This window comes from Saccostrea cucullata, unplaced genomic scaffold, assembly GCF_032062105.1.
Source record: "Saccostrea cucullata isolate Sc308-1 unplaced genomic scaffold, CSIRO_AGI_Scuc_v1 ctg1130, whole genome shotgun sequence".
In the NCBI taxonomy this organism is placed as follows: domain Eukaryota; kingdom Metazoa; phylum Mollusca; class Bivalvia; order Ostreida; family Ostreidae; genus Saccostrea; species Saccostrea cuccullata.
The window spans coordinates 319553-339115 of NW_026937409.1; the positions used below are offsets into that span (position 1 = coordinate 319553).

The 19563-nt window shown below is 33.2% G+C and overlaps 1 protein-coding gene across 1 annotated transcript; it reads left to right on the forward strand.

Moving 5' to 3' along the window:
* The first annotated feature begins 13811 nt into the window (after positions 1-13811).
* LOC134248143 (melanocortin receptor 5-like) lies at positions 13812-18832 on the forward strand. The gene is made up of 2 exons (XM_062730553.1): positions 13812-13915; positions 15909-18832. The coding sequence occupies exons 1-2, from the start codon at positions 13901-13903 to the stop codon at positions 16884-16886; spliced, it is 993 nt and encodes a 330-aa protein (XP_062586537.1). The 5' UTR covers positions 13812-13900; the 3' UTR covers positions 16887-18832.
* The last annotated feature ends 731 nt before the right edge of the window (positions 18833-19563 follow it).

The window sequence follows — 19563 nt, forward strand, 5'->3', positions numbered from 1 at the left end:
TGAATTTTTTCCTTACATTTCTTCATGTAAAAGCTTGAATTCCCATTTTGATCTCACAATAATTCCAGGCTCATGATTTGAACAGACCAAAATCATCTCTACCCAAAGATCCTTCTATATCTATACGATTAATCATGGCTTTGCTGTTCCTGAGAAGAAGAATTTTCCCGACATTATTCCCATGAGAACTTTGATTCTTCATTTTGGTTCCACCTACACCCCCCCGGGGGTCATGATTTTAACAAACATACATTATCACTACCTGAGGATGCGTCTTTATCAATCTGACTTTACATATGCAGCATTATTCTTGAAAAGATTTTTCTTTGTATTTTTATGTAAAACTTTGATCCAACATTATGGCCCCATTTTATTCCCAGTGGTCATGTTTTTTGAACAAACTTTGATCTACACTACCAACCGAGGATATGTTATACACATGCGTATAAATGTCTGGTTTAAGAATGGTTTGCATGGTCAGGGCTTATCAGGTGAGCGATGTGGCCCATGGGCCTCTTGTTATTAAATCATTTTGATCCTGATGCTAATTAGCGAACTGACTTGTTAAGGCATACAACGGATATTTTGGGAAGAGACACAACTGGCTGGGCTTGCTCTTTTGCTGTCCTCCTCTGAAAGTGGGGGATATTGATTGCGGTCTATCTATCTGTCCGTCCGTCTGTCTGTAGTTCTGTCTGTTTGTAAAACTAGCATTTTTCCGCGATAACTTGAGAAGCCTTTGAGCTTTTGCAATGAAATTTTACACAACTCACTATGACCTATTAAAAATTTTGATTTTGGAGTCAAAAGGTAATAACTGATAAAAATTATCTCTGTTGCAGACTTTTGCTTCCGCGCGATATCTCGATAAGCCTTTGAGCTTTTGTAATGACATTTTATACGACAACTCCCTATGGCGTAAGGAAGACCCAATTTATGTTTAGGTTCAAAGGTCAACGTCATGAATTCTTAATTCTGTGTGACTCTGTAAAACTTTCATTTGCAGTCAACATCTCAAGATTGATTGATTGATTGTATATTGTTTAACGTCCCTCTCGAGAATTTTTCACTCATATGGAGACGTCACCGTATGCCGGTGAAGGGCTTCAAATTTTGACCTTTACTCGGCACTTAGGGCCATTGAGCAGTGAGGGATCTTTATCGTGCCAGCGCCTGCCGCTGACACGGGGCCTCGGTTTTTAAGGTCTCATCCGAAGGACCCGCAACTTTCACTTCAAAGTGCCGAGCGCATGGCGAAGGAACAGTTGCTACCCATTTTAACGACTAGGTCGGTCGCGGCCGAGATACGAACTCACGACCTCCCGATCACGGAGCGATCGCTCTACCGACTGAGCTACCGTGAACGGTAAACATCTCAAGAAGATTCGGGGTTTTTGCAATTGAATTTTATACCATAACTCCCTACGGCCCCGCCCGCCTTTCTTGAAGTGCGCCCCCTTCCTAGATCTTTGCATGCCTTTTTTTCTAAGTGGGATCGAGACACAGATTCTCATGATTAGCTTTTTTCATAAAATTAGACCATTTACGTTGTGGTAGTCAGATTTAGGGATTTAAAGCATCGCTATGTTAAAGGTCTGATAAGTAAATTTGTAAGTTTTAGTGTTTAATTTTGTTTCAATTCTACTTTTTTAAATTTCAAGTTAAATTCAGCTAGCTACATGTAGGTCAAATTAGGATAGTTAACAAACTAAAATAAAATAAAATAATACAGAAGTTTTATGCAAAAATTAGGCTAAACAAGGACTATATGTTACATGGGATCTTTTTGCATGGAATATAGATGTTTATTTTTTTAATTTTAAAAGTACTAAAAATGTACTTGGTATTTCAATGGTCCTTTAATGATATTCTCGATTACGGGTTCAGTATGGATGTTAAGGTATCGTAGTGACAAGGGTTTCTCCATTATCTAAACACAGTAGCCAATAGTGACTTCACTTTCAACATGACAAACTCTAACAGGGGTGATAATGAAGCTTATGGCGTCCCTTTCGGTGACCACGGGATCTGAAAACAGCCTCAGTTTGAATCCATTATCTTTTTAACGTGTTAAGATTTCCTCACTTTTCAGCAGATATCGATGTTAGTATACGCTAGTACTTGTAACCTTTTCCCGGCTAGGGGAAAGGGGGAACACGTGTCATTTCCGAGATAATACCGTCTCCGTGACAGTGGGTTAAAGAACAAAGATATCAATTATCAGCAGATTTTGTACCGGAGAAAAACATCATTTTCCAACGCAAGCTAAGCATACAAGGACAGCCTCATGCACATGCCCTCTATTAGAAGAAGAAAATATTTGTTTCATCGAAATTTTTTTCTGCAGGGAACATAATCTTATGAAAAAAAATGTGATGATAATAATCATTCTATTCTTAGGTCATTCAATCGCCTTAAGATCTCAGAATAAACATCCGACCATGGTTACTCAGTAAAAAAATATGATTCAAAATCAAAAATTTAGTTCATGTAAGTTTATTCTTCTTAAGTATAACGGTGTTTATTTCCTTGAAATGATTCACTTCCTTTTCTGTTTCTTGTGTTATTTCGCCATTAATGATTACAATTGTTTTGTGAATTTTTTTCGTAATTATTTAAACATTGATGTCATTCTCTCGTTGATATCATCTCACATTGATATCACTTCCATCTGAGATCTTCTCACCTTGATATCATATGACCAGTCGTTAGATATCACGCATATAGATCGAGACCGTAGTGAGGATCCAATTTCTTACTGTCGGGATCGATAGAGTGTATTCGACTTTGACTAATATATGAAATCATAACGCTACAGTTTTGGAGCTAAATCTGTAATGCAAAATTTTAATTTACTGGGTGGAAGTAAATGCAAAATATACAATTTAATTAACAAGTAAAATTTACATTTCCTTAAACCTAGTAGATTTAAAACCCTTTTAGAAAAGAAGTCTGTTTTTAAGAATAATATTAGGAAACTTACTATAGGACAAATGATACATTTTTTTTCTTTGGAGAATACTTTAATATTATGTCACAGATTAAGAAAAGTGGATAATTCTTTAATTTTTTCTCCTTAGACTTGGAGAATGAAATACCTTCCTTATTCTCCATTCCCCAAAGTACACAACTAGAGTAACGTAACCATGGTAAAATTGTTTGATCTTAAGACATTTACCCTCTTTTTTTCTAGTTGATTTTTCATCCGCTCAAAAAACTTTTGCATTCTCTTGCATGCATAAAAGAAATGCCACTTGGAAACTATTAGTTGATACTCAATAGAATAACAAATATGGACAAATCACACTCAGTAAAGTTAACAGATGAAAATAATTTTCAGAATATATAAGCTTAGTTCTAAACTGTTATATAAACTTTACAAAATTTAAACCAAGCCAGGTGAATTTTATGAGGAAAAGCAAAATGGTAAAAAATCAGAAAAATTACATATTGGGCTGATTTTTACCATTTCGCTTTTCCTCATAAAATTTACCTGGCTTGGTATGTTTTTTTTTAACCTTTACTGAGTGTTACGACGGCGTATTCGTGCCATTTAAACAATGTAGAAATATTTTTTTAAATCGTTTGTACGATTTAGTAAATCGTTTGTACGATTTAGTAAATAGTTTGTACGATTTAATAAATCGTTTGTACGATTTAGTAAATCGTTTGTACGATTTAATAAATCGTTTGTACAATTTAGTAAATCGTTTGTACGATTTAATAAATCGTTTGTACAATTTAATAAATCGTTTGTACGATTTAATTTAGTAAATCGTACAAACGATTTAGTAAATCGTACAAACGATTTAGTAAATCGTACAAACGATTTACTAAATCGTACAAACGATTTACTAAATCGTACAAACGATTTACTAAATCGTACAAACGATTTAATAGTACAAACGATTTAATAAAAAAAAATTTCTACATTGTTAAAATGGCACGAATACGCCGTCGTAGAGTGTGATCTGTCCATATTCATAATTTTATTGAAGTATTAAGTAATATTTCCAATTTATTTCATTTTCCAAGTCTAAGGAGAGAACACAAATCAAAGAATTATTCACTTCTATAAAACCGTGACATGATATTACAGCGTAAGTCTTCGACAAAGAAATTTTTTTTCGGTATCATTTATCCTTAAATGTAATATTTATTTCATTCTTTTTATAAAGGAATTTCTTGTATTTATCATGTTTTTAATTGTGCATTTACTTAACCCCAAATAAATTATTTTAAAATTATAATACTATGTATTCTCGCTCCTGTAATACATGTATCTTGTGTTGAGATATATTATACCAATGCCAATATTAAAAAAGAAAGTTATGTTTAACTTTATATAAAAACAAGCATCAATATATTTTTTTAACCTGTAAGGTATATTGAAAATTTGTGTCAAAAACTTAACAGAATTTTTTTGCACAGATAAAAGCATGTGTATTCACACAGTATACTAATATCTAAGCAGTAAATAGGTCAATATCATACACGTACATTTAAAAATGCTATCGGAAATAACCCTTGAGATGTATAATCTATTACTAAACCCATACATGTTTACACGACCACATTTTACCGGCATAACTGGACATCGTTCTAAAATAGTCATCATTTCATCATTAAACTTAACAACAAATAGTCATCAATTCATCACTGAACTGTACAACTATGAAAACATGGTATACTCCACCCAGAGGTTTACTAAAATCTTAAAAAGGAAACTTTTGTTCACGATGATTATGACTAAATTCCTTTTTTGTGTCGTAAAATATTAATACGTATTTTGTTTCAATGGTGATTCATTGTTTACTACTAATATTTAAGAGTTATTCATAAATCTTGGTATGACGTACATAAGAAAACCCTCCTTCGAGGGATTATATCTTTAGTTACTCCAATGAATGAATTTACAAATTACAGATTATTATTTTGTTATTTTTCCATTAACTTATTAATTTTTCCTTTAAATAACAATTTAATTAACTTAATTTTCAATTGATAAATGCATAATAAATTAAAGTTTGTGTACTATAAATTGCAAAATTATAATGGTAAAATTATAGAATGTACAAATGAATGTACAATTAAAATGTACTTGTATACATTATCGTTGGATACTTGATTAATGAAAGATTACAAGGAAAAATTACATATATTATACAATATTGTAATAAATATAATTATACAAATAGTGAAAACTATATAAAACTCTATAATAATAATGGTCTTATATTGCATCTTCGAATAAGCCTTAGGTAAAATATTTTTTTCACTCATATTTTCCAAACAGATGACAAATCTTGCAAGAATGCACAATTAACAAGAGGCCCATTGGCCACTACGCTCGTATGAGCCACTCTGGCCCTGCAGTTCTGTATCTATGATCTTCTTTCATATATTTAATTGCACTGTCCTATCAAAATTTCGATAACCAATTGTGTTGCCTAGTCCTATACACATGGATCGAAGTTTGATTAAAAAGGGACTTCACACTACCAGAGAATATTTCCGTATAATATATATTACATGTATACATATTATATATAATATGTTTCATCATGGCTGTGTTGTTCTTGATATTTTAAATGTATTTCCTTCTTTATTGAAGTATTAAGTAATATTTCCAATTTATTTCATTTTCCAATTCTAAGGAGAGAAAAAAATCGCTGGATTTATATTTCTTTGAAGCAGATTTGTTCGTAGCATAAAGAAGTATCCATGGGCCCATTGTACAAAAGAACTTACGACTAAGACCAAAAACTTCAGTTGAATGTAAAATTTTGCAAAATTGATATTTCTCTTCAAAGTTATTTGTGTAAAAAAATCTAACCACATTTCTTTTAAAAATATTAAAATGAATTTTGATAAAATATTTATTAAAAAGTTATATAAAAAATTAAATTTGGTCTAAAGTATTAAATCCCTTTCTAAAATGGGCCCCATATCTCTAAACCCGTGACATGATATTACAGTGTAAGTCCTCGCCAATATCTCTCTCTCTCTCTCTCTCTCTCTCTCTCTCTCTCTCTCTCTCTCTCTATATATATATATATATATATATATATATTTTGCACAGATAAAACCATGTGTATTCACACAATATACCGGGTACTAATATTAATATGAGCAGTAAACAGGTCAATATCATAAACGTATATTTAAAACTGCTTTCGGAAATAACCCTTGAGATGTATGATCTATTTTTAAATCCATACGACATGTTTACTGGACCACATTGGACATCATTCTAAAATAGTCATCATTTCATCATTAAACTGATCAAATAATAATCATCAATTCATCATTAAATTGAACAGCTAAGAAAATATGGTATACTCCACCCAGAAGTTTACTAACGTCTTAAATGGAAACTTTTGCTCACGTTGATTATGACTAAATTCCTTTTTTGTGTCTTAAGATATTAATACATTTTTTGTTTAAATTGTGATTCATTGTTTACTATACTAATATTAAGAGTTGTTCATAAATCTTGGAATGACGTAAATAAAGACCCCCGTTCGAGTGATTATATCTTGCTCCGATGAATGAATTTACAAATTAGAAAATCTTGAATTGTTATTATTCCTTAACTTAATAATTTTTCCTTTAACCATTCAATTAACTAAATGTTCAATTAATGAATTTTTAATAAATTTTGTTATTGATTTCAAATTAACAATGTACATTTTGAAAAAAAAAAAATATAACAAATCTGCTGTATAGACAAATTATTTTTTCACAAACGAGTTAACAAGGACAATTTCATTGAACACTTTTTTAATGTTTCCTAGCTTTAATGCAAAGCTGATTCTAAAAACATTTGCTGTAGACCGTAAATACTAGTCAAACTATATGTTATTCATGCACAATACCCCATGTACCAATAGGTTGGTCTGGGTGAATAAACCGAACTTGAACTTGATTTTAAGATCCGAATGTTACAAGCAATTTCGTACAGTACATGTATGACAACTTTCACTAGTATTTTCCAAACAAATAACAAAACGCAATTGAGTGAAAATGCTCTCATGAGTTCCTTTGGCCCTGCTTTTTTTGTATCGGATAATACACTACATGTACCTCTCAAGAAGGCTTTCTTATCGTTTTTAGCTTTTCTGGTCCACTGGTTCTTGAGAAGAATTTCTTTCAATATTTTCTAAATTTTTCAATGTAAAACCTTTGTGATTCCCCCAAGAAACCATTATCTTTACAATTTAGATAGCTATCACCATTTCTGATCCAGTGGTTATTTACAAGATTTTAAAATAATTTTTTCACTTATTTTAATTTAAACTTTGATCAAGTATTGTGGCTCATTGAAAAAAAAAGAAAGTGAAATGATTACAGACAGACAGACGGACGGACGCCGGACATCAGGTGATCAATAGCTTTCTTCAGCTCTTAGTTTAGATTAAGCAAAATCTGAAAACTTCATGAAAATGATTATCAGAATCAAAGAAAGCAATCAATTGATGGTTAGATCATCTATTTGCAAGTTTACCACAAATCCCTTTTGATTGGTCAAAACAGACCAATTAATATACTATAAATATCACATATTGTTAAATTTTCAAGGTTTGAAAATTTTGTGTAGTTGTGTAGTTTTGTGTAGTTGTATATGGGGATTTCGTCGAATATTAAGTATAGTTATGCATATCAAATTTTACATTTAGTGGTGGTCATAAATACCTGGAAAACAAAGAAAATTAACCCACCACGAAAATTTGTGATTTAACAATATTTACATTGTAAACATATTCTTCATTCAAAATCAGTCGCCCACGTAGCGCAGTGTGCTCTAGAGTCGCAAAGTAAGGAGTTGATCCTTTCGTCGCGGGTTCGAATCCCACCGTCGGACGTGGAGACCGGTCCTTCGGATGAGACCGTATAAACCGATTTCAAGTGTCGGAGTAGGAAAATGATCCCTCCCTGCATAATGGCCTTAAGTCCCGAGTATAGGACAAATTTTGCAGCTCTCCACCGGCAAGTGGTGGCGTCTCCATATGAGTGAAAAATTCTCGAGAGGGACGTTAAACAACATACAATCGATAAATCAATCTCATTGGTCAACCCAGGCTAATTAATACACCTACAGAACAGTAAACGTATTCTACCTTCAAATCACGATCTAGCAATCCTAAAGCAAAGTCTTCATAACAATCATTTTAAAAGTTCTACTTAAAATTGTAAATTTTACTGGAATTACAGACATGTTATTTTTATCTCTTATGGAGACTATGTTTTGAATGGTATAAATTTTGAATTTCATGCATTTTTTATAGGTATAAAAAAGTATGCATTCAATAACTATATACCGGAACAGTGAGTTTTAGCGAATGGAAATTAGAAAAAATAAACATCAATAAAGTACATATTAATTAATCAGCAAAAATTACTAAAGGCAGACTTCATTTTTTACGCACTATTGGCATGAAGCTATTGTGTCATATAATTACTCATATTGCTTAATCTGCACTACCCAAAGATCCTTCTCTCTCTCTCTCTCTCTCTCTCTCTTTATATATATATATACGACTAATCATGGCTTTGCTGTTCCTGAGAAGAAGTTTTCCGATATATACCCTTGAGAAACTTTGATTCTTCATTTTGGTTCCACCTAACCCCCGCGGGGTTATGATTTTAACATATATTATCACTACCTGAGGATGCGTCCTTATTAATCTGACATAACATGTTACTGTTCTTGAAAAGATTTTTTTAATGTATTTTTATGTAGAACTTTCATCCAACATTAATGACCCCATCTTATTCCCAGTGGTCATGTTTTGAACAAACTTTGATTTACACTACCAACCGAGGATGCTCCCGAATCAGTATGATTTATCACGGAATCAATACTTAATTCAAACTTCAATCTACAGTATACAAAGGAGGTTTCAGATAAGTTGGTCCTATGGTATCTGATAATTCAAATAGAAACATCTATATTTAGGTAATACATATCTCTACAAATTATTGAACTTATTTTTTAGTTGTATTGATGATAGATACAAATGAATTCCAAATTTAGATTAAATTTATCTGTAATTGAATTGAACTCACGAGTCAGTAACGGTTTTTAAAGAAAGGTTAAAAATAAATCAAATGTGTAAGGTGTAATTATTTAACGATATTAAACCAATGTTTAATTCATTAAGACTTTTCTTAAATTAAGTTAGATATTTGTATCTATCGATTACGTGAGATCTCATCCGACTCCGTAATAGTCCGACTTTGTAATAGTCCGACTCTGTTATAGTCCGACACCTCTAGTACCCTAAATTTGATATATCTCCCCAGAGCAATTGTACCTACCGTTATACTGTTGCGCGTATCATCAAATCAATAAACCCTGCCTTAATTCTTCTCAACTGTGCGTGCCTACAACATAAAATATATCTTATATAAAACATGGGTTCATGGAAACAAAATAAGTTTTGATGCCTAGGAGGAAAGAGCATCCCCTGACGCTCCGGCAAAACCTTTCAGTGAGTATATCATATGTTTTACGGTGTGACCGTTGGGGCGAGCGCAGTTGTACCATCAAAAACACTTGAAAAATTGCAATCATCAAGCCCCTCTCGACATCTCGACTAGCTGTGACGACACACGACGTCACAGAGCTCGTCGAAGCTTCCGGAGACAGCCGAGCGTCTGGTTGAAACTATAGACCTAGTCAGAGCCTAGTGCAATTTGGGTCGGAAAACATGAGTTATATTTTGTTTCCTTGAAAGATTTCTACAAACTGAAAACGTTTAATGCTTTAGTTATTATTTATTTATTCGCGCAAAGGACATTGGGTAGTAAAGGAATTCTGGGAATGTTTCACAAAGAAATTTGCCTGACGTATGTACAGATTTCATTCCGAATTTCCTCTGTTCTTACACGTTAGTCTATTGAGCTGGCTGCGCTCGCTAATATTTTGGAACTTTTGACCTTGAAATTAGAGTTTGACCAATTTTAAAAAAAAAAAACAACTTCAACCCTGGTCAGAACTTTTGAACAGTTAGTACTGTCATTGAACTTTTGCGAAGAGCGCTGACTTTTACAGTCGACGGCTTACATTTCCACTTGGACAATATACGGTAGCTCTTTTGCAATAAAAATATTAAGATCAACATTTAATTAAGCGAAAATAAAGAGCTGAAATAAAGCACATACAAGTTGCCCTCGAAGAATACAAGAAACAACCTACCCTCAAATACCACCCTTCATATGCTAGTGCCCCAAACACCATGCTATGATCACGAGAAACGTTATCTTTTGTATTATCAATCCTGTTTTTCCATACATGAGACAGGTTTAAATGTTGAAATAAACGTCAAATGTAAAAGTCAGCACTCTTCGCAAATAGTCCTATATGTTTCACAGTTTTATAACTTTAAAAGGTAAGATATTCCTTTGGATACTAACATTTTTGACGTTTTTACATTGACTTTGCTGTTTGATTTGTTTTTTTTTCTCTCTTAGTTTTACAAATTTCATCAGTCTGATGGGCTTGATTGTTTTAAAAGTGGACTTTTACATTTTTCTCTCTTGTGTGTTATATTCGCTTTTGCTTTTCATCTTTTAAAAAGAATAGTTTAGAATGAATACCTGCGGGAATTTTATTAAAGCTACGCTAGAATCATTCACCATAGTATTTTGATAATTTCCTGATAGTTCTTCCCTCGTGTATTTTATATAAAAGGAAAATCAATAATTTTTATGCAAGACATGTCAATTAACATAAATAATTTTCCTGTTTTTAAAAACTAGATGCTCCATTTTTAAAGATAATAACCTCGGCTGCTTCATCATCATACTTTAGATTCTTGTCATTAATTAATGAGCAATTCATTATGTCTGCGATCAGGAGTGTTTCATATTTGGGACAATTTATCGAATTTAATTTTAATACTAAATGCATGTAGCTGCAAAACACATGCATATCTCCCCCTTTTTAATGGTTTTCAGGTAATAATGTGTAAGGGTTTTATTACCATTTCAGATGTAACACTATATTTTGGTTAATGTTTAACTGTTTTTTTTATATATATTTTAAATTGCTTTCTCTTCTTTTATTCATAATTAAACAAATGAACTGAACTATGTAGAAGGCCGTTAAGCAAGTTTCAATTCGACGGCTGTTAAATTGCATGTAATTAAGACCGCCAGCGTTGTTATTCATAGATAAACTGTTATGTACAGTAAATGTACGGTTATGTACAGTACATAACCACAGAATATTTGCACACACATTATGAATCTCCGTTAATCAAATGTGAAATAGTGCCAAATGCAACATATCATTAATCAAGACTAATCATCAGAAAAATATACATCACATGGATATTGAAATATCTGCACGTCTGTATTGCCCGCATTTATCACCAACACCATCGGACAAGTATAACACAGTGAATAAAATAAACTCAATCAGCACAAACTGTGACAACAGTCGATAGTACTTTGGTTTTTAGCTCACCTGAGCCGAAAGCTCAAGTGGGCTTTTCTGATCATATTTTGTCTGTAGTCTGTCTGTCTAGCTGTCCGTCCGTCTGTCTGTAAACTTTTAACATTTTCGACTTCTTCTCCAGAACCACTGGGCCAATTTCAACCAAACTTGCCACAAAGCATTCTTGGATAAAGGGAATTGAAGTTTGTTCCAACGAAGGACCTCGCCTTCTTTCAGAGAGAGATAATTAAGAAATTATAGTAAAAATTTGGTGGCGTGTTTAAAAAATCTTCTCAAGAACCACTTGGTTGAGAAAGATGAAACTAATCTGAAAGCATCCTTAGGTAGTGTAGATTCAAGTTTTTTTTCAAATCACGACCCCCAGGGGTAGGGTGGGGGTACAATAGACGTTAAGATTTACATAGGAATATATAAGGAAAATCTTTAAAAATCTTCTTCTTGAGAACAACAAAGCCCTGATTGGTCATATTTATTTGGAAGCATCCTCAGGTAGTGTAGATTCAAATTTGTTCAAATCATGACCCCCTGGGGTAGGGTTGGGCCACAATGGACGATCAAATTTTATCTAGGAATATATAGGGAAAATCTTTTAAAACCTTTTTTTTCACGAACAACAAAGCCATGATTGGTCATATTTAAATGGAAGCATGCTCAGGTAGTGTAGATCAAGTTTATCAAAATCATGACTCCCCCTTCCTACTCTTAGGGGTAGGTCGAGACGGCATGCATTTTAAGCATTCAAAAATTGGATTGAATTTGCTTTTTTCTTCGTCACAGTACTCAGGTGAGCGATTTGGCCCATGGGCCTCTTGTTGCACCTTAACATCGGGTACTCAACAGAATAAAAAGCACGCCTCCTAGATGTTATAACAATCCAAAAAAATGTAATTATATGTCTTCAAATTAGACGTGCCTCATCCAATCAGTGGTCAGCGATGCGGGTCTCAAAATACAACTGACTCGCTAAGCTGCCCACGCGACCTTATAACATTCTTGATTAGGCGTTAATTTATACACTGGCCAAGGCGTGATCTAAGAACTTTACAATAAAGGATTTACTCTATATCAATACTCGCATTAAATACATAAATACTGTTATTTTTATCAATAATTGTTGTTGCATTTCCTGAGGACGTAAACGACATGCTCAGGAGAAATAGGATTTTATGGGGGCTGGGTTGTGGCCATTTTTAGGCTATATTTATCTCCGTTAGAAGAAGAGCTCCATATGAAGATATAGACAAAGATCAAATTTTAAAACTAAAATTTTCAAAGTTTTACTTTGCAAAATGATAGTTGACAGCTTAAGATATCATATCTAAAAAAATTATATTAAATCTGATGGTTAATTTGTGGTTAATTTGTTGACCCCCAGCCTGCTTAATTTCCTATCTTGATTTAATTTACTGTAGATTCCTTATTTTTGGCGAGTACTTATTATCGTGAATGGGCTCTTCAACGGCAAATCGAGAAAATTATGCTTCGCGAATGGACGGCTGATAAAGAGATTTTACATACATTTCGGCACCATAATAATAAAGGACAGTAATTTTATTTCGCGTGTGGGACTTCTCGGGAAATTATGCGATGTAGTTAATTCCACGCGTATATTTAGGAATCTTCAGTATAGGATGCACATGACGTCATTACATTATAATTTATTGATGTATTATAAATGTCGCAGTTTGTCAAAAATCTTAATTCCTTTCTTCGCATAGATATAGAATATTAAATTATGCATAAATTCTTGCTTGAAATAGAAAAATAAAAAAGCATATCACTTAACAATAAATGGACATGTGTATATTCTTTATGCGTGTAGCAGACTTCATTGCTTAGCGGCTTTGGCGCTGACAACAATGTGCTAATTTATGAATACCGCTAAAAATCATTTATATTATACAATGCACGGCCCGGACTTGTGTACCGCTAATTCATGAATATGCCAACAACTCAAAACCTAGTAATTGCGCTAGATTTTGAATACGTTAATTAATGTACACATGCAGTAATTTTGCCAAGATAAGACAGTCCAGGTGTTCATCATGCCTCATAAAAAGTCAATGACAACATTATTGATTTTATTAGCTTCATGGGGATTTAAAATTTAATATTTTTTGTTTTTTTTTCAGTATCTGCAACCAGAACAGTAATATTCATTAATTTTGAATTACTTGCATTTATTGCATTCTTTTAAAATGTCATCCCTTATTTTGATTCTTGCAATTGTTGTAAACAAGTCAGTCGTTTGTCGTTAAAATTTTGAATTTTCACTCTTTTCCTGGAAAACTTACAGAAAGCTCTTCTGTTTGTTGCATCCTCCAGTGTTTATTTACTTATACAGTATTTTCCGTTTTGTCACTTGTGTGGCTAGAGCAGATGGTAGTTGTATAAGGACAATATTCCGGTGATTGAATTCTGTATGTATTTAGAGGGATGAAAATCCTCAGGGTAAGATTTTTCAGCTTTCAATTTATTTTTTATTTTTTTGTATATAAATTTAGTGAACTTTTTTGGATATATTTTAGCATACACTTTCAGAATAGGTATAATATATGCAATTACTATATTGTGCAAGTTTTTAAAGACTCCAAACAACGCCGCTAATTTTATGTGTTATGTTTGTTTGTTAAATGTCCTTTCGAGATTTTTTTTCCATTCATACTACTAAGACCGTCAGCAATTGCCGATGGGAAAGGTGTGTCTCACTCGCCATGCACGATAGCCTTTTTTAGCAGTGATGCATCTTATTTTCTTCCCAGCACCTACTGCCGTACGTTCATAACGCCTCATACGAAGGACCTGTCCCTACATCCATCAGCAGTGTTCAAACAAGCGAGGGAAGGATCAGCTCCTTAGCATTACCCAGAGACTCTAGAGAAAACGTTCTTATCACTGTGCCGCTTGCACGGGCCTCGGCTTTTTTTAGATTGAATGTATAATTTGTTAAGCTCCTAGCTTCTTTATCATGTCGGTATTTTAAGGCTGAAATATATGTAGGACTCCAGAGTCCGATGGCCACGCCAAAGTCCGATGGTCTGCGCCAATCCCTGATGGTCTGACACGCTTAAATCCGATGGTGCGTAAAACAATTAACGTTTATGACGTCATAATACCACTGCAATTAACCTCAATGCCGCGCCAGGCCAAGGTCTTAAATTAGTATAAATAAATATCATTCAATATCATAAAGCGAAAACTAACCCTTATCTCTCAACTAGGTGCGAAAACTAACCCTTATCTATCAACTAGGTGCGAAACTAACCGTAATCTTGGTTGAATGCAATTAAGACTAACCCAAATCATCGACTAGTGTGCGAGGGCTAACCCTAAATCTCTCTAGTTGATGCGAGGCAAGGACTAATCCTAATCAGTCGATTGGTGTGCGAGAAATAATCCTAATACACATGTACATGTATCTCTGGAAGGTGCAAGCAAAAACTAAGCAAAATCAATAAAAATGAATGCGAGGGCGAATTAAAAAAAATGATGGCTTTTGGATGAAGGACAACAGCGTAAGTGATTCTCTTCGAATTATTGTGACGTCTTTTAAAAACGTTAATTGTTTCCCCGCACCATCGGACTTTGGCGTGTCAGACCATCGCAGTTTAGCGCAGCGCGTCTCACAGGAAACGAGCCATCGGACTTTGGCGTGAACATCGGACTTTGGCGTCAGACATACGAGTATATGACTTCAGCTTTGCCTGACAAGCTGTGAACAATATCTCCACACAACCCTTTTTTGTATTTTCCTGTTTACCGTTTCAAACAATGTTTCTTCTCTATAAGTATTTCCCAAGGAGACAGATGATCCGGAAACTTTCGTCTTGAAAAAAAATTGCGTCCCAGATTCTAGTCTCTTTATATGCTCCTGCTTGCCAAGTGGGAAGATTATATAGTGATCGTGATGTCCGTTTAGCTGTCCGCCTGTTACGTTTTGGGTACCCAACTCTTATCATCACAAACTCCTCTTATACAACTGTATGAAGTTTATTTAGACTTTTACAGAATATTTGTTACAAAGTGTCATTATGTACATGCAACTATTATTTTACTTTTTGATCCGACACATATATTGGGTTTCCAATAGCAAAACATGGACACTGCCGTTTTTTCCCATAAAATTGAATGGTACCCATCTCTTATCCACAACTCCTCCTTGACCACTGCATAAAATCTAATGATACTTTCACAGATTCTTTATTACATAATGGCACCTCCGATTTTACTATTTGATCTAAAACTCATTTCGGGTTCCTCGAAACAAAACCAAGACATTGTCATTATAATAATATAGGAGGCGGGGCATCATTTAGTGAGCGCAGTGCTCACAGTACATCTAGTATTAAATTTGATACAACTTTATTCAACAAAATTACTCTACACGTCTATAATGAGAGGTTCTGCAGTAAATCAACCTCTAACTGTTTAATTGTTATTCCAGAGAACGGGACAATATCCGTTAAACAGTTCCATTACAACAGCAGCATCAACAGTGCAAGATCGTTTGACTGAAGAGGAGACCCAGTTTATTATCCCTGTCCACTTAGAAGCAGAAGATACGTTATGGCTGGTAATAATCAGTCTCATTACAGCGTTTGGAATTCTTGCCAACCTGACAACAATTGGAATTATTATCCGTTTAACACAGTTTCACAAACCTACTTACGTGGTGATAGGAGCTTTGGCTATTGCGGATTTTGCGTCTCTGATCCAATATCTATGTCATCTGGTTTTTGCAGCGATCAACAGATATCGTGTAGATAATTATGGATATATTTTTATGACAATCATCTACATAACAGCGCATGCGTCAGCATCACACGTAGTGCTATTGCTTGGATTGAGGTATTATTTGATAGCTGTGCCTCTTCGATCAAGGACGATTAGAAAACGACATGTACTGACGTCATCAATTTTAATGTGGATTTTTAGCGTGATGTTTGGAGTTATTTATTATTTTGCGAGATTTCACGTTGCAAGAAGCAAGATAGCCATTGTAGTATTGGTATTCAAAGGTTATCTTCTTTTTGTTCCTTGTATCTTTATGCTAGTTTTTCACGTGACAAAAATTTACAAATTAAGGACGTCTATCAGTAGACGCAGAATGAGTCAGTACGTTCGAAAGATGTCCACCATGATTTTGATAATCATGATCATTTACATATTTTCTGCTGCAATATTCCCCATTACATTTTCTCTAAACTTTTTCAGAGTGCTCAGTGAACGTGAAAGCAAGGCCATTCAAATTTTTGCTCGAGTCGTTTGGCTTTTTAACCTTTCAGTCAATCCCATCATTTATTTCATTTACAGTCCAAAGGTTAGACGAAATGTATCTTTACTTTGGCATGCGCAATCGGATGTAACTTTGCGTAGATCAAGCCGACAATCAACCTGCTTTTTACAAAGTAGTACATTTTAGCATCAAGGTGATACTGAAATGGTGATTTCGAGAAAATTGTGTTTGACATTTTCAAGTGCCAGCCCCTTTTAGACCCTTTTAAATGATTTACTTCTTTTTGAAAATTGAACTATTTGGAAAAGAATAATTTGGGAAAAAACAGACAAATTTGCTACATTCGAAAACTTCTGTGTAATCAATTCTATTGAAAATGATTGAAAATGACATACACTATCTATGTATGTATAAAGAGAAACATTTCATAACTTACATAACATAGAGTTACATTTTCTATGAGATTAATTGAAGAAACGATAGAAAAAAAGAGGTATTCAGATCTGCGATTTTCCGACTTTCATTCTCCTCTAGATTTGGTGAAGTTTTTATAATATGAGCATTGAATATAGCTGTTTTATGTTTGCAATCATGAGAGCAAAAACTTGAGAGTTGACCGTTGACACAGAGATTTTTCACAAAATTAAGTATCATGAAAATAAAAGCAAGTTATTTTTGCCATTGATGTTTCTCACGGAGAACTATATGTTCATTTTATCAATAAAATGTCCCTTTCTGTATTAAATTGATTGTGCTAGCCAAATTGATGAACTGTGTGGACTATAGGCCTTTTGTTGGTATATAAAAGTTAAGTCCATCATTAAAAATATTTATGTTTGATGTAGTCAACCCACATTTTTCAAATAGGGTAAGTAGGTAGGTGGTTTTTAATTTTTTTTTTGCTTTACAGTATTGATCAAATTGATAATTGCCATTAAAAAAAACCACAGACTCAGAAATTATTTGATATTTTCAATTCACAGTGGATAACTAGACCTATTTATTATTTATTTCAATTATAAAGCATCCTAGAGAAATTAAAAACCTTTGCTTCAAAATGAAACAATCTCTTATTGAAACTAAATTTACAAAAAAATCAAAGTGTTGAAAGTATACTTGGGTAGGAGAGATTTTGATAGATCTGTCGGAGTAAATGAAACAAATAATTTTTCTTGTTGTTCTGGGGAATAGATGGGATTATATCTTCACAGTGGGTAAAACTTTTGTTTTTTATGCAACATATTTTTAATTTTTTTTCTACAAGTACTACGTTGACTAGTTTTAATGAGATTGATAAAACATCAATGACATATAAATGATTTAAATCCGTTTGAAATGACCGTCTTTCTCGTTACAGAAAAGTACTTAATGATAATTTTCATAATGTTTGATTTTTTTTTTTACATCTTGTGAGTACAATAAAAGTTTTTTTTTATGATTTACCCGTTATATACCTTCACTTTATAAATGTGTAAAAACCATAGGCCTGAAACTGTGCATTCTGTGAGAAGAAGAATTGTTGGGGGTCGAATCCCATGACAAGAAATGGTCCCTTTAAGAATCCGAAAGGTTAGGATACGGATAGATTTCGCAAAATTTTAATGAATACATTATATGAGTAAACAATGTGTTAGATATTTAGAAGGCCTATTGTTGCAAAATATTTGCTTGAGTAATTTTTTTGTATATTTTCATGAAAGCTTCAATTGTAGTCTTACAACCAACTCCGGTTTGATTCATGTGCTGTATATTTAGCTTTATCCCGTTAAGTGCCTCTTATTTTGATGTAAAAGATCAAAGGAAATACTTACACTTTGATATTGCACTGATTAAATAAAAAATAAAAAAGGTATTTTCAGTGTTTCATTCGTATTCAATTATTTTTACTGAATTATATGAAACTACAAATCTGGGTTGATTTGAATTTTAACCCTTATCCAACATCACCATCGTGGTTGATATCTCGCATAGACGCTCGAAATAACACAGATATAAAAGGGTCTGGTGAATGGAAAACACATTTTGACAATCAAACTTACAAATTGAAACAATGAAACAGTATTCAATCTCTTTTTTTCAGCGATGTGTTGTGTTTTGTATATGAATTGGAAAAAATGAAAATGCAAGTTACGGTGTCTGAATAATGTGTATGAATTACCGGTATTATATCATTCAATAAATATTGCTTCAATAAAAATGAATTGCTGTTTTGAGATGAACATGTAAAATGATTTCAAGTTCTAAAATTATGACGTACAATTCTCATATAACTTGACAATAGCTATGAATCCAATGTTTGCAACCAAACAATAAATAGATCAATGTACAATGTATATACGTATGTTTGGTTTCGTCGAAAATAAGAACTTCGAAATTTAAACAATAGTAGACATTGGTTTCGTATTAAAGCAGTTTTGGTTTGACATGAAAATTACATCCATCGTTCAAGTTTATAAAATCATTTGCCATATTGTCCAACAAAAACATATTTCATAATGACTAAACCGATGGAAACATTACACACGTGTCCTGAGACACATTTTATCATACTGAATAAATTTGAAAACATTATCTCGAAGGAATCTATATTTTATATTTATAATACGAAATGTGCTTGTAAATCCCATTGACAGCATATATGTGGCTTTAATTTATTGTTGCTTGGATTAAAAATACATGAACATTTTATTTCGATATGTGTTGGCTCCTTATACGATGTCTCTCGTAGGAACATTTTAAACAATTAATTTAATTTTCGTTTTCTACTGAGAAAAAAAGGCATTCCATGTATTTTTTGTGACATATAGGCATCATAGAAATTTGTTTTTTAAGAGTCCACGTTGTCGTGTCTGTTGCAGGATAA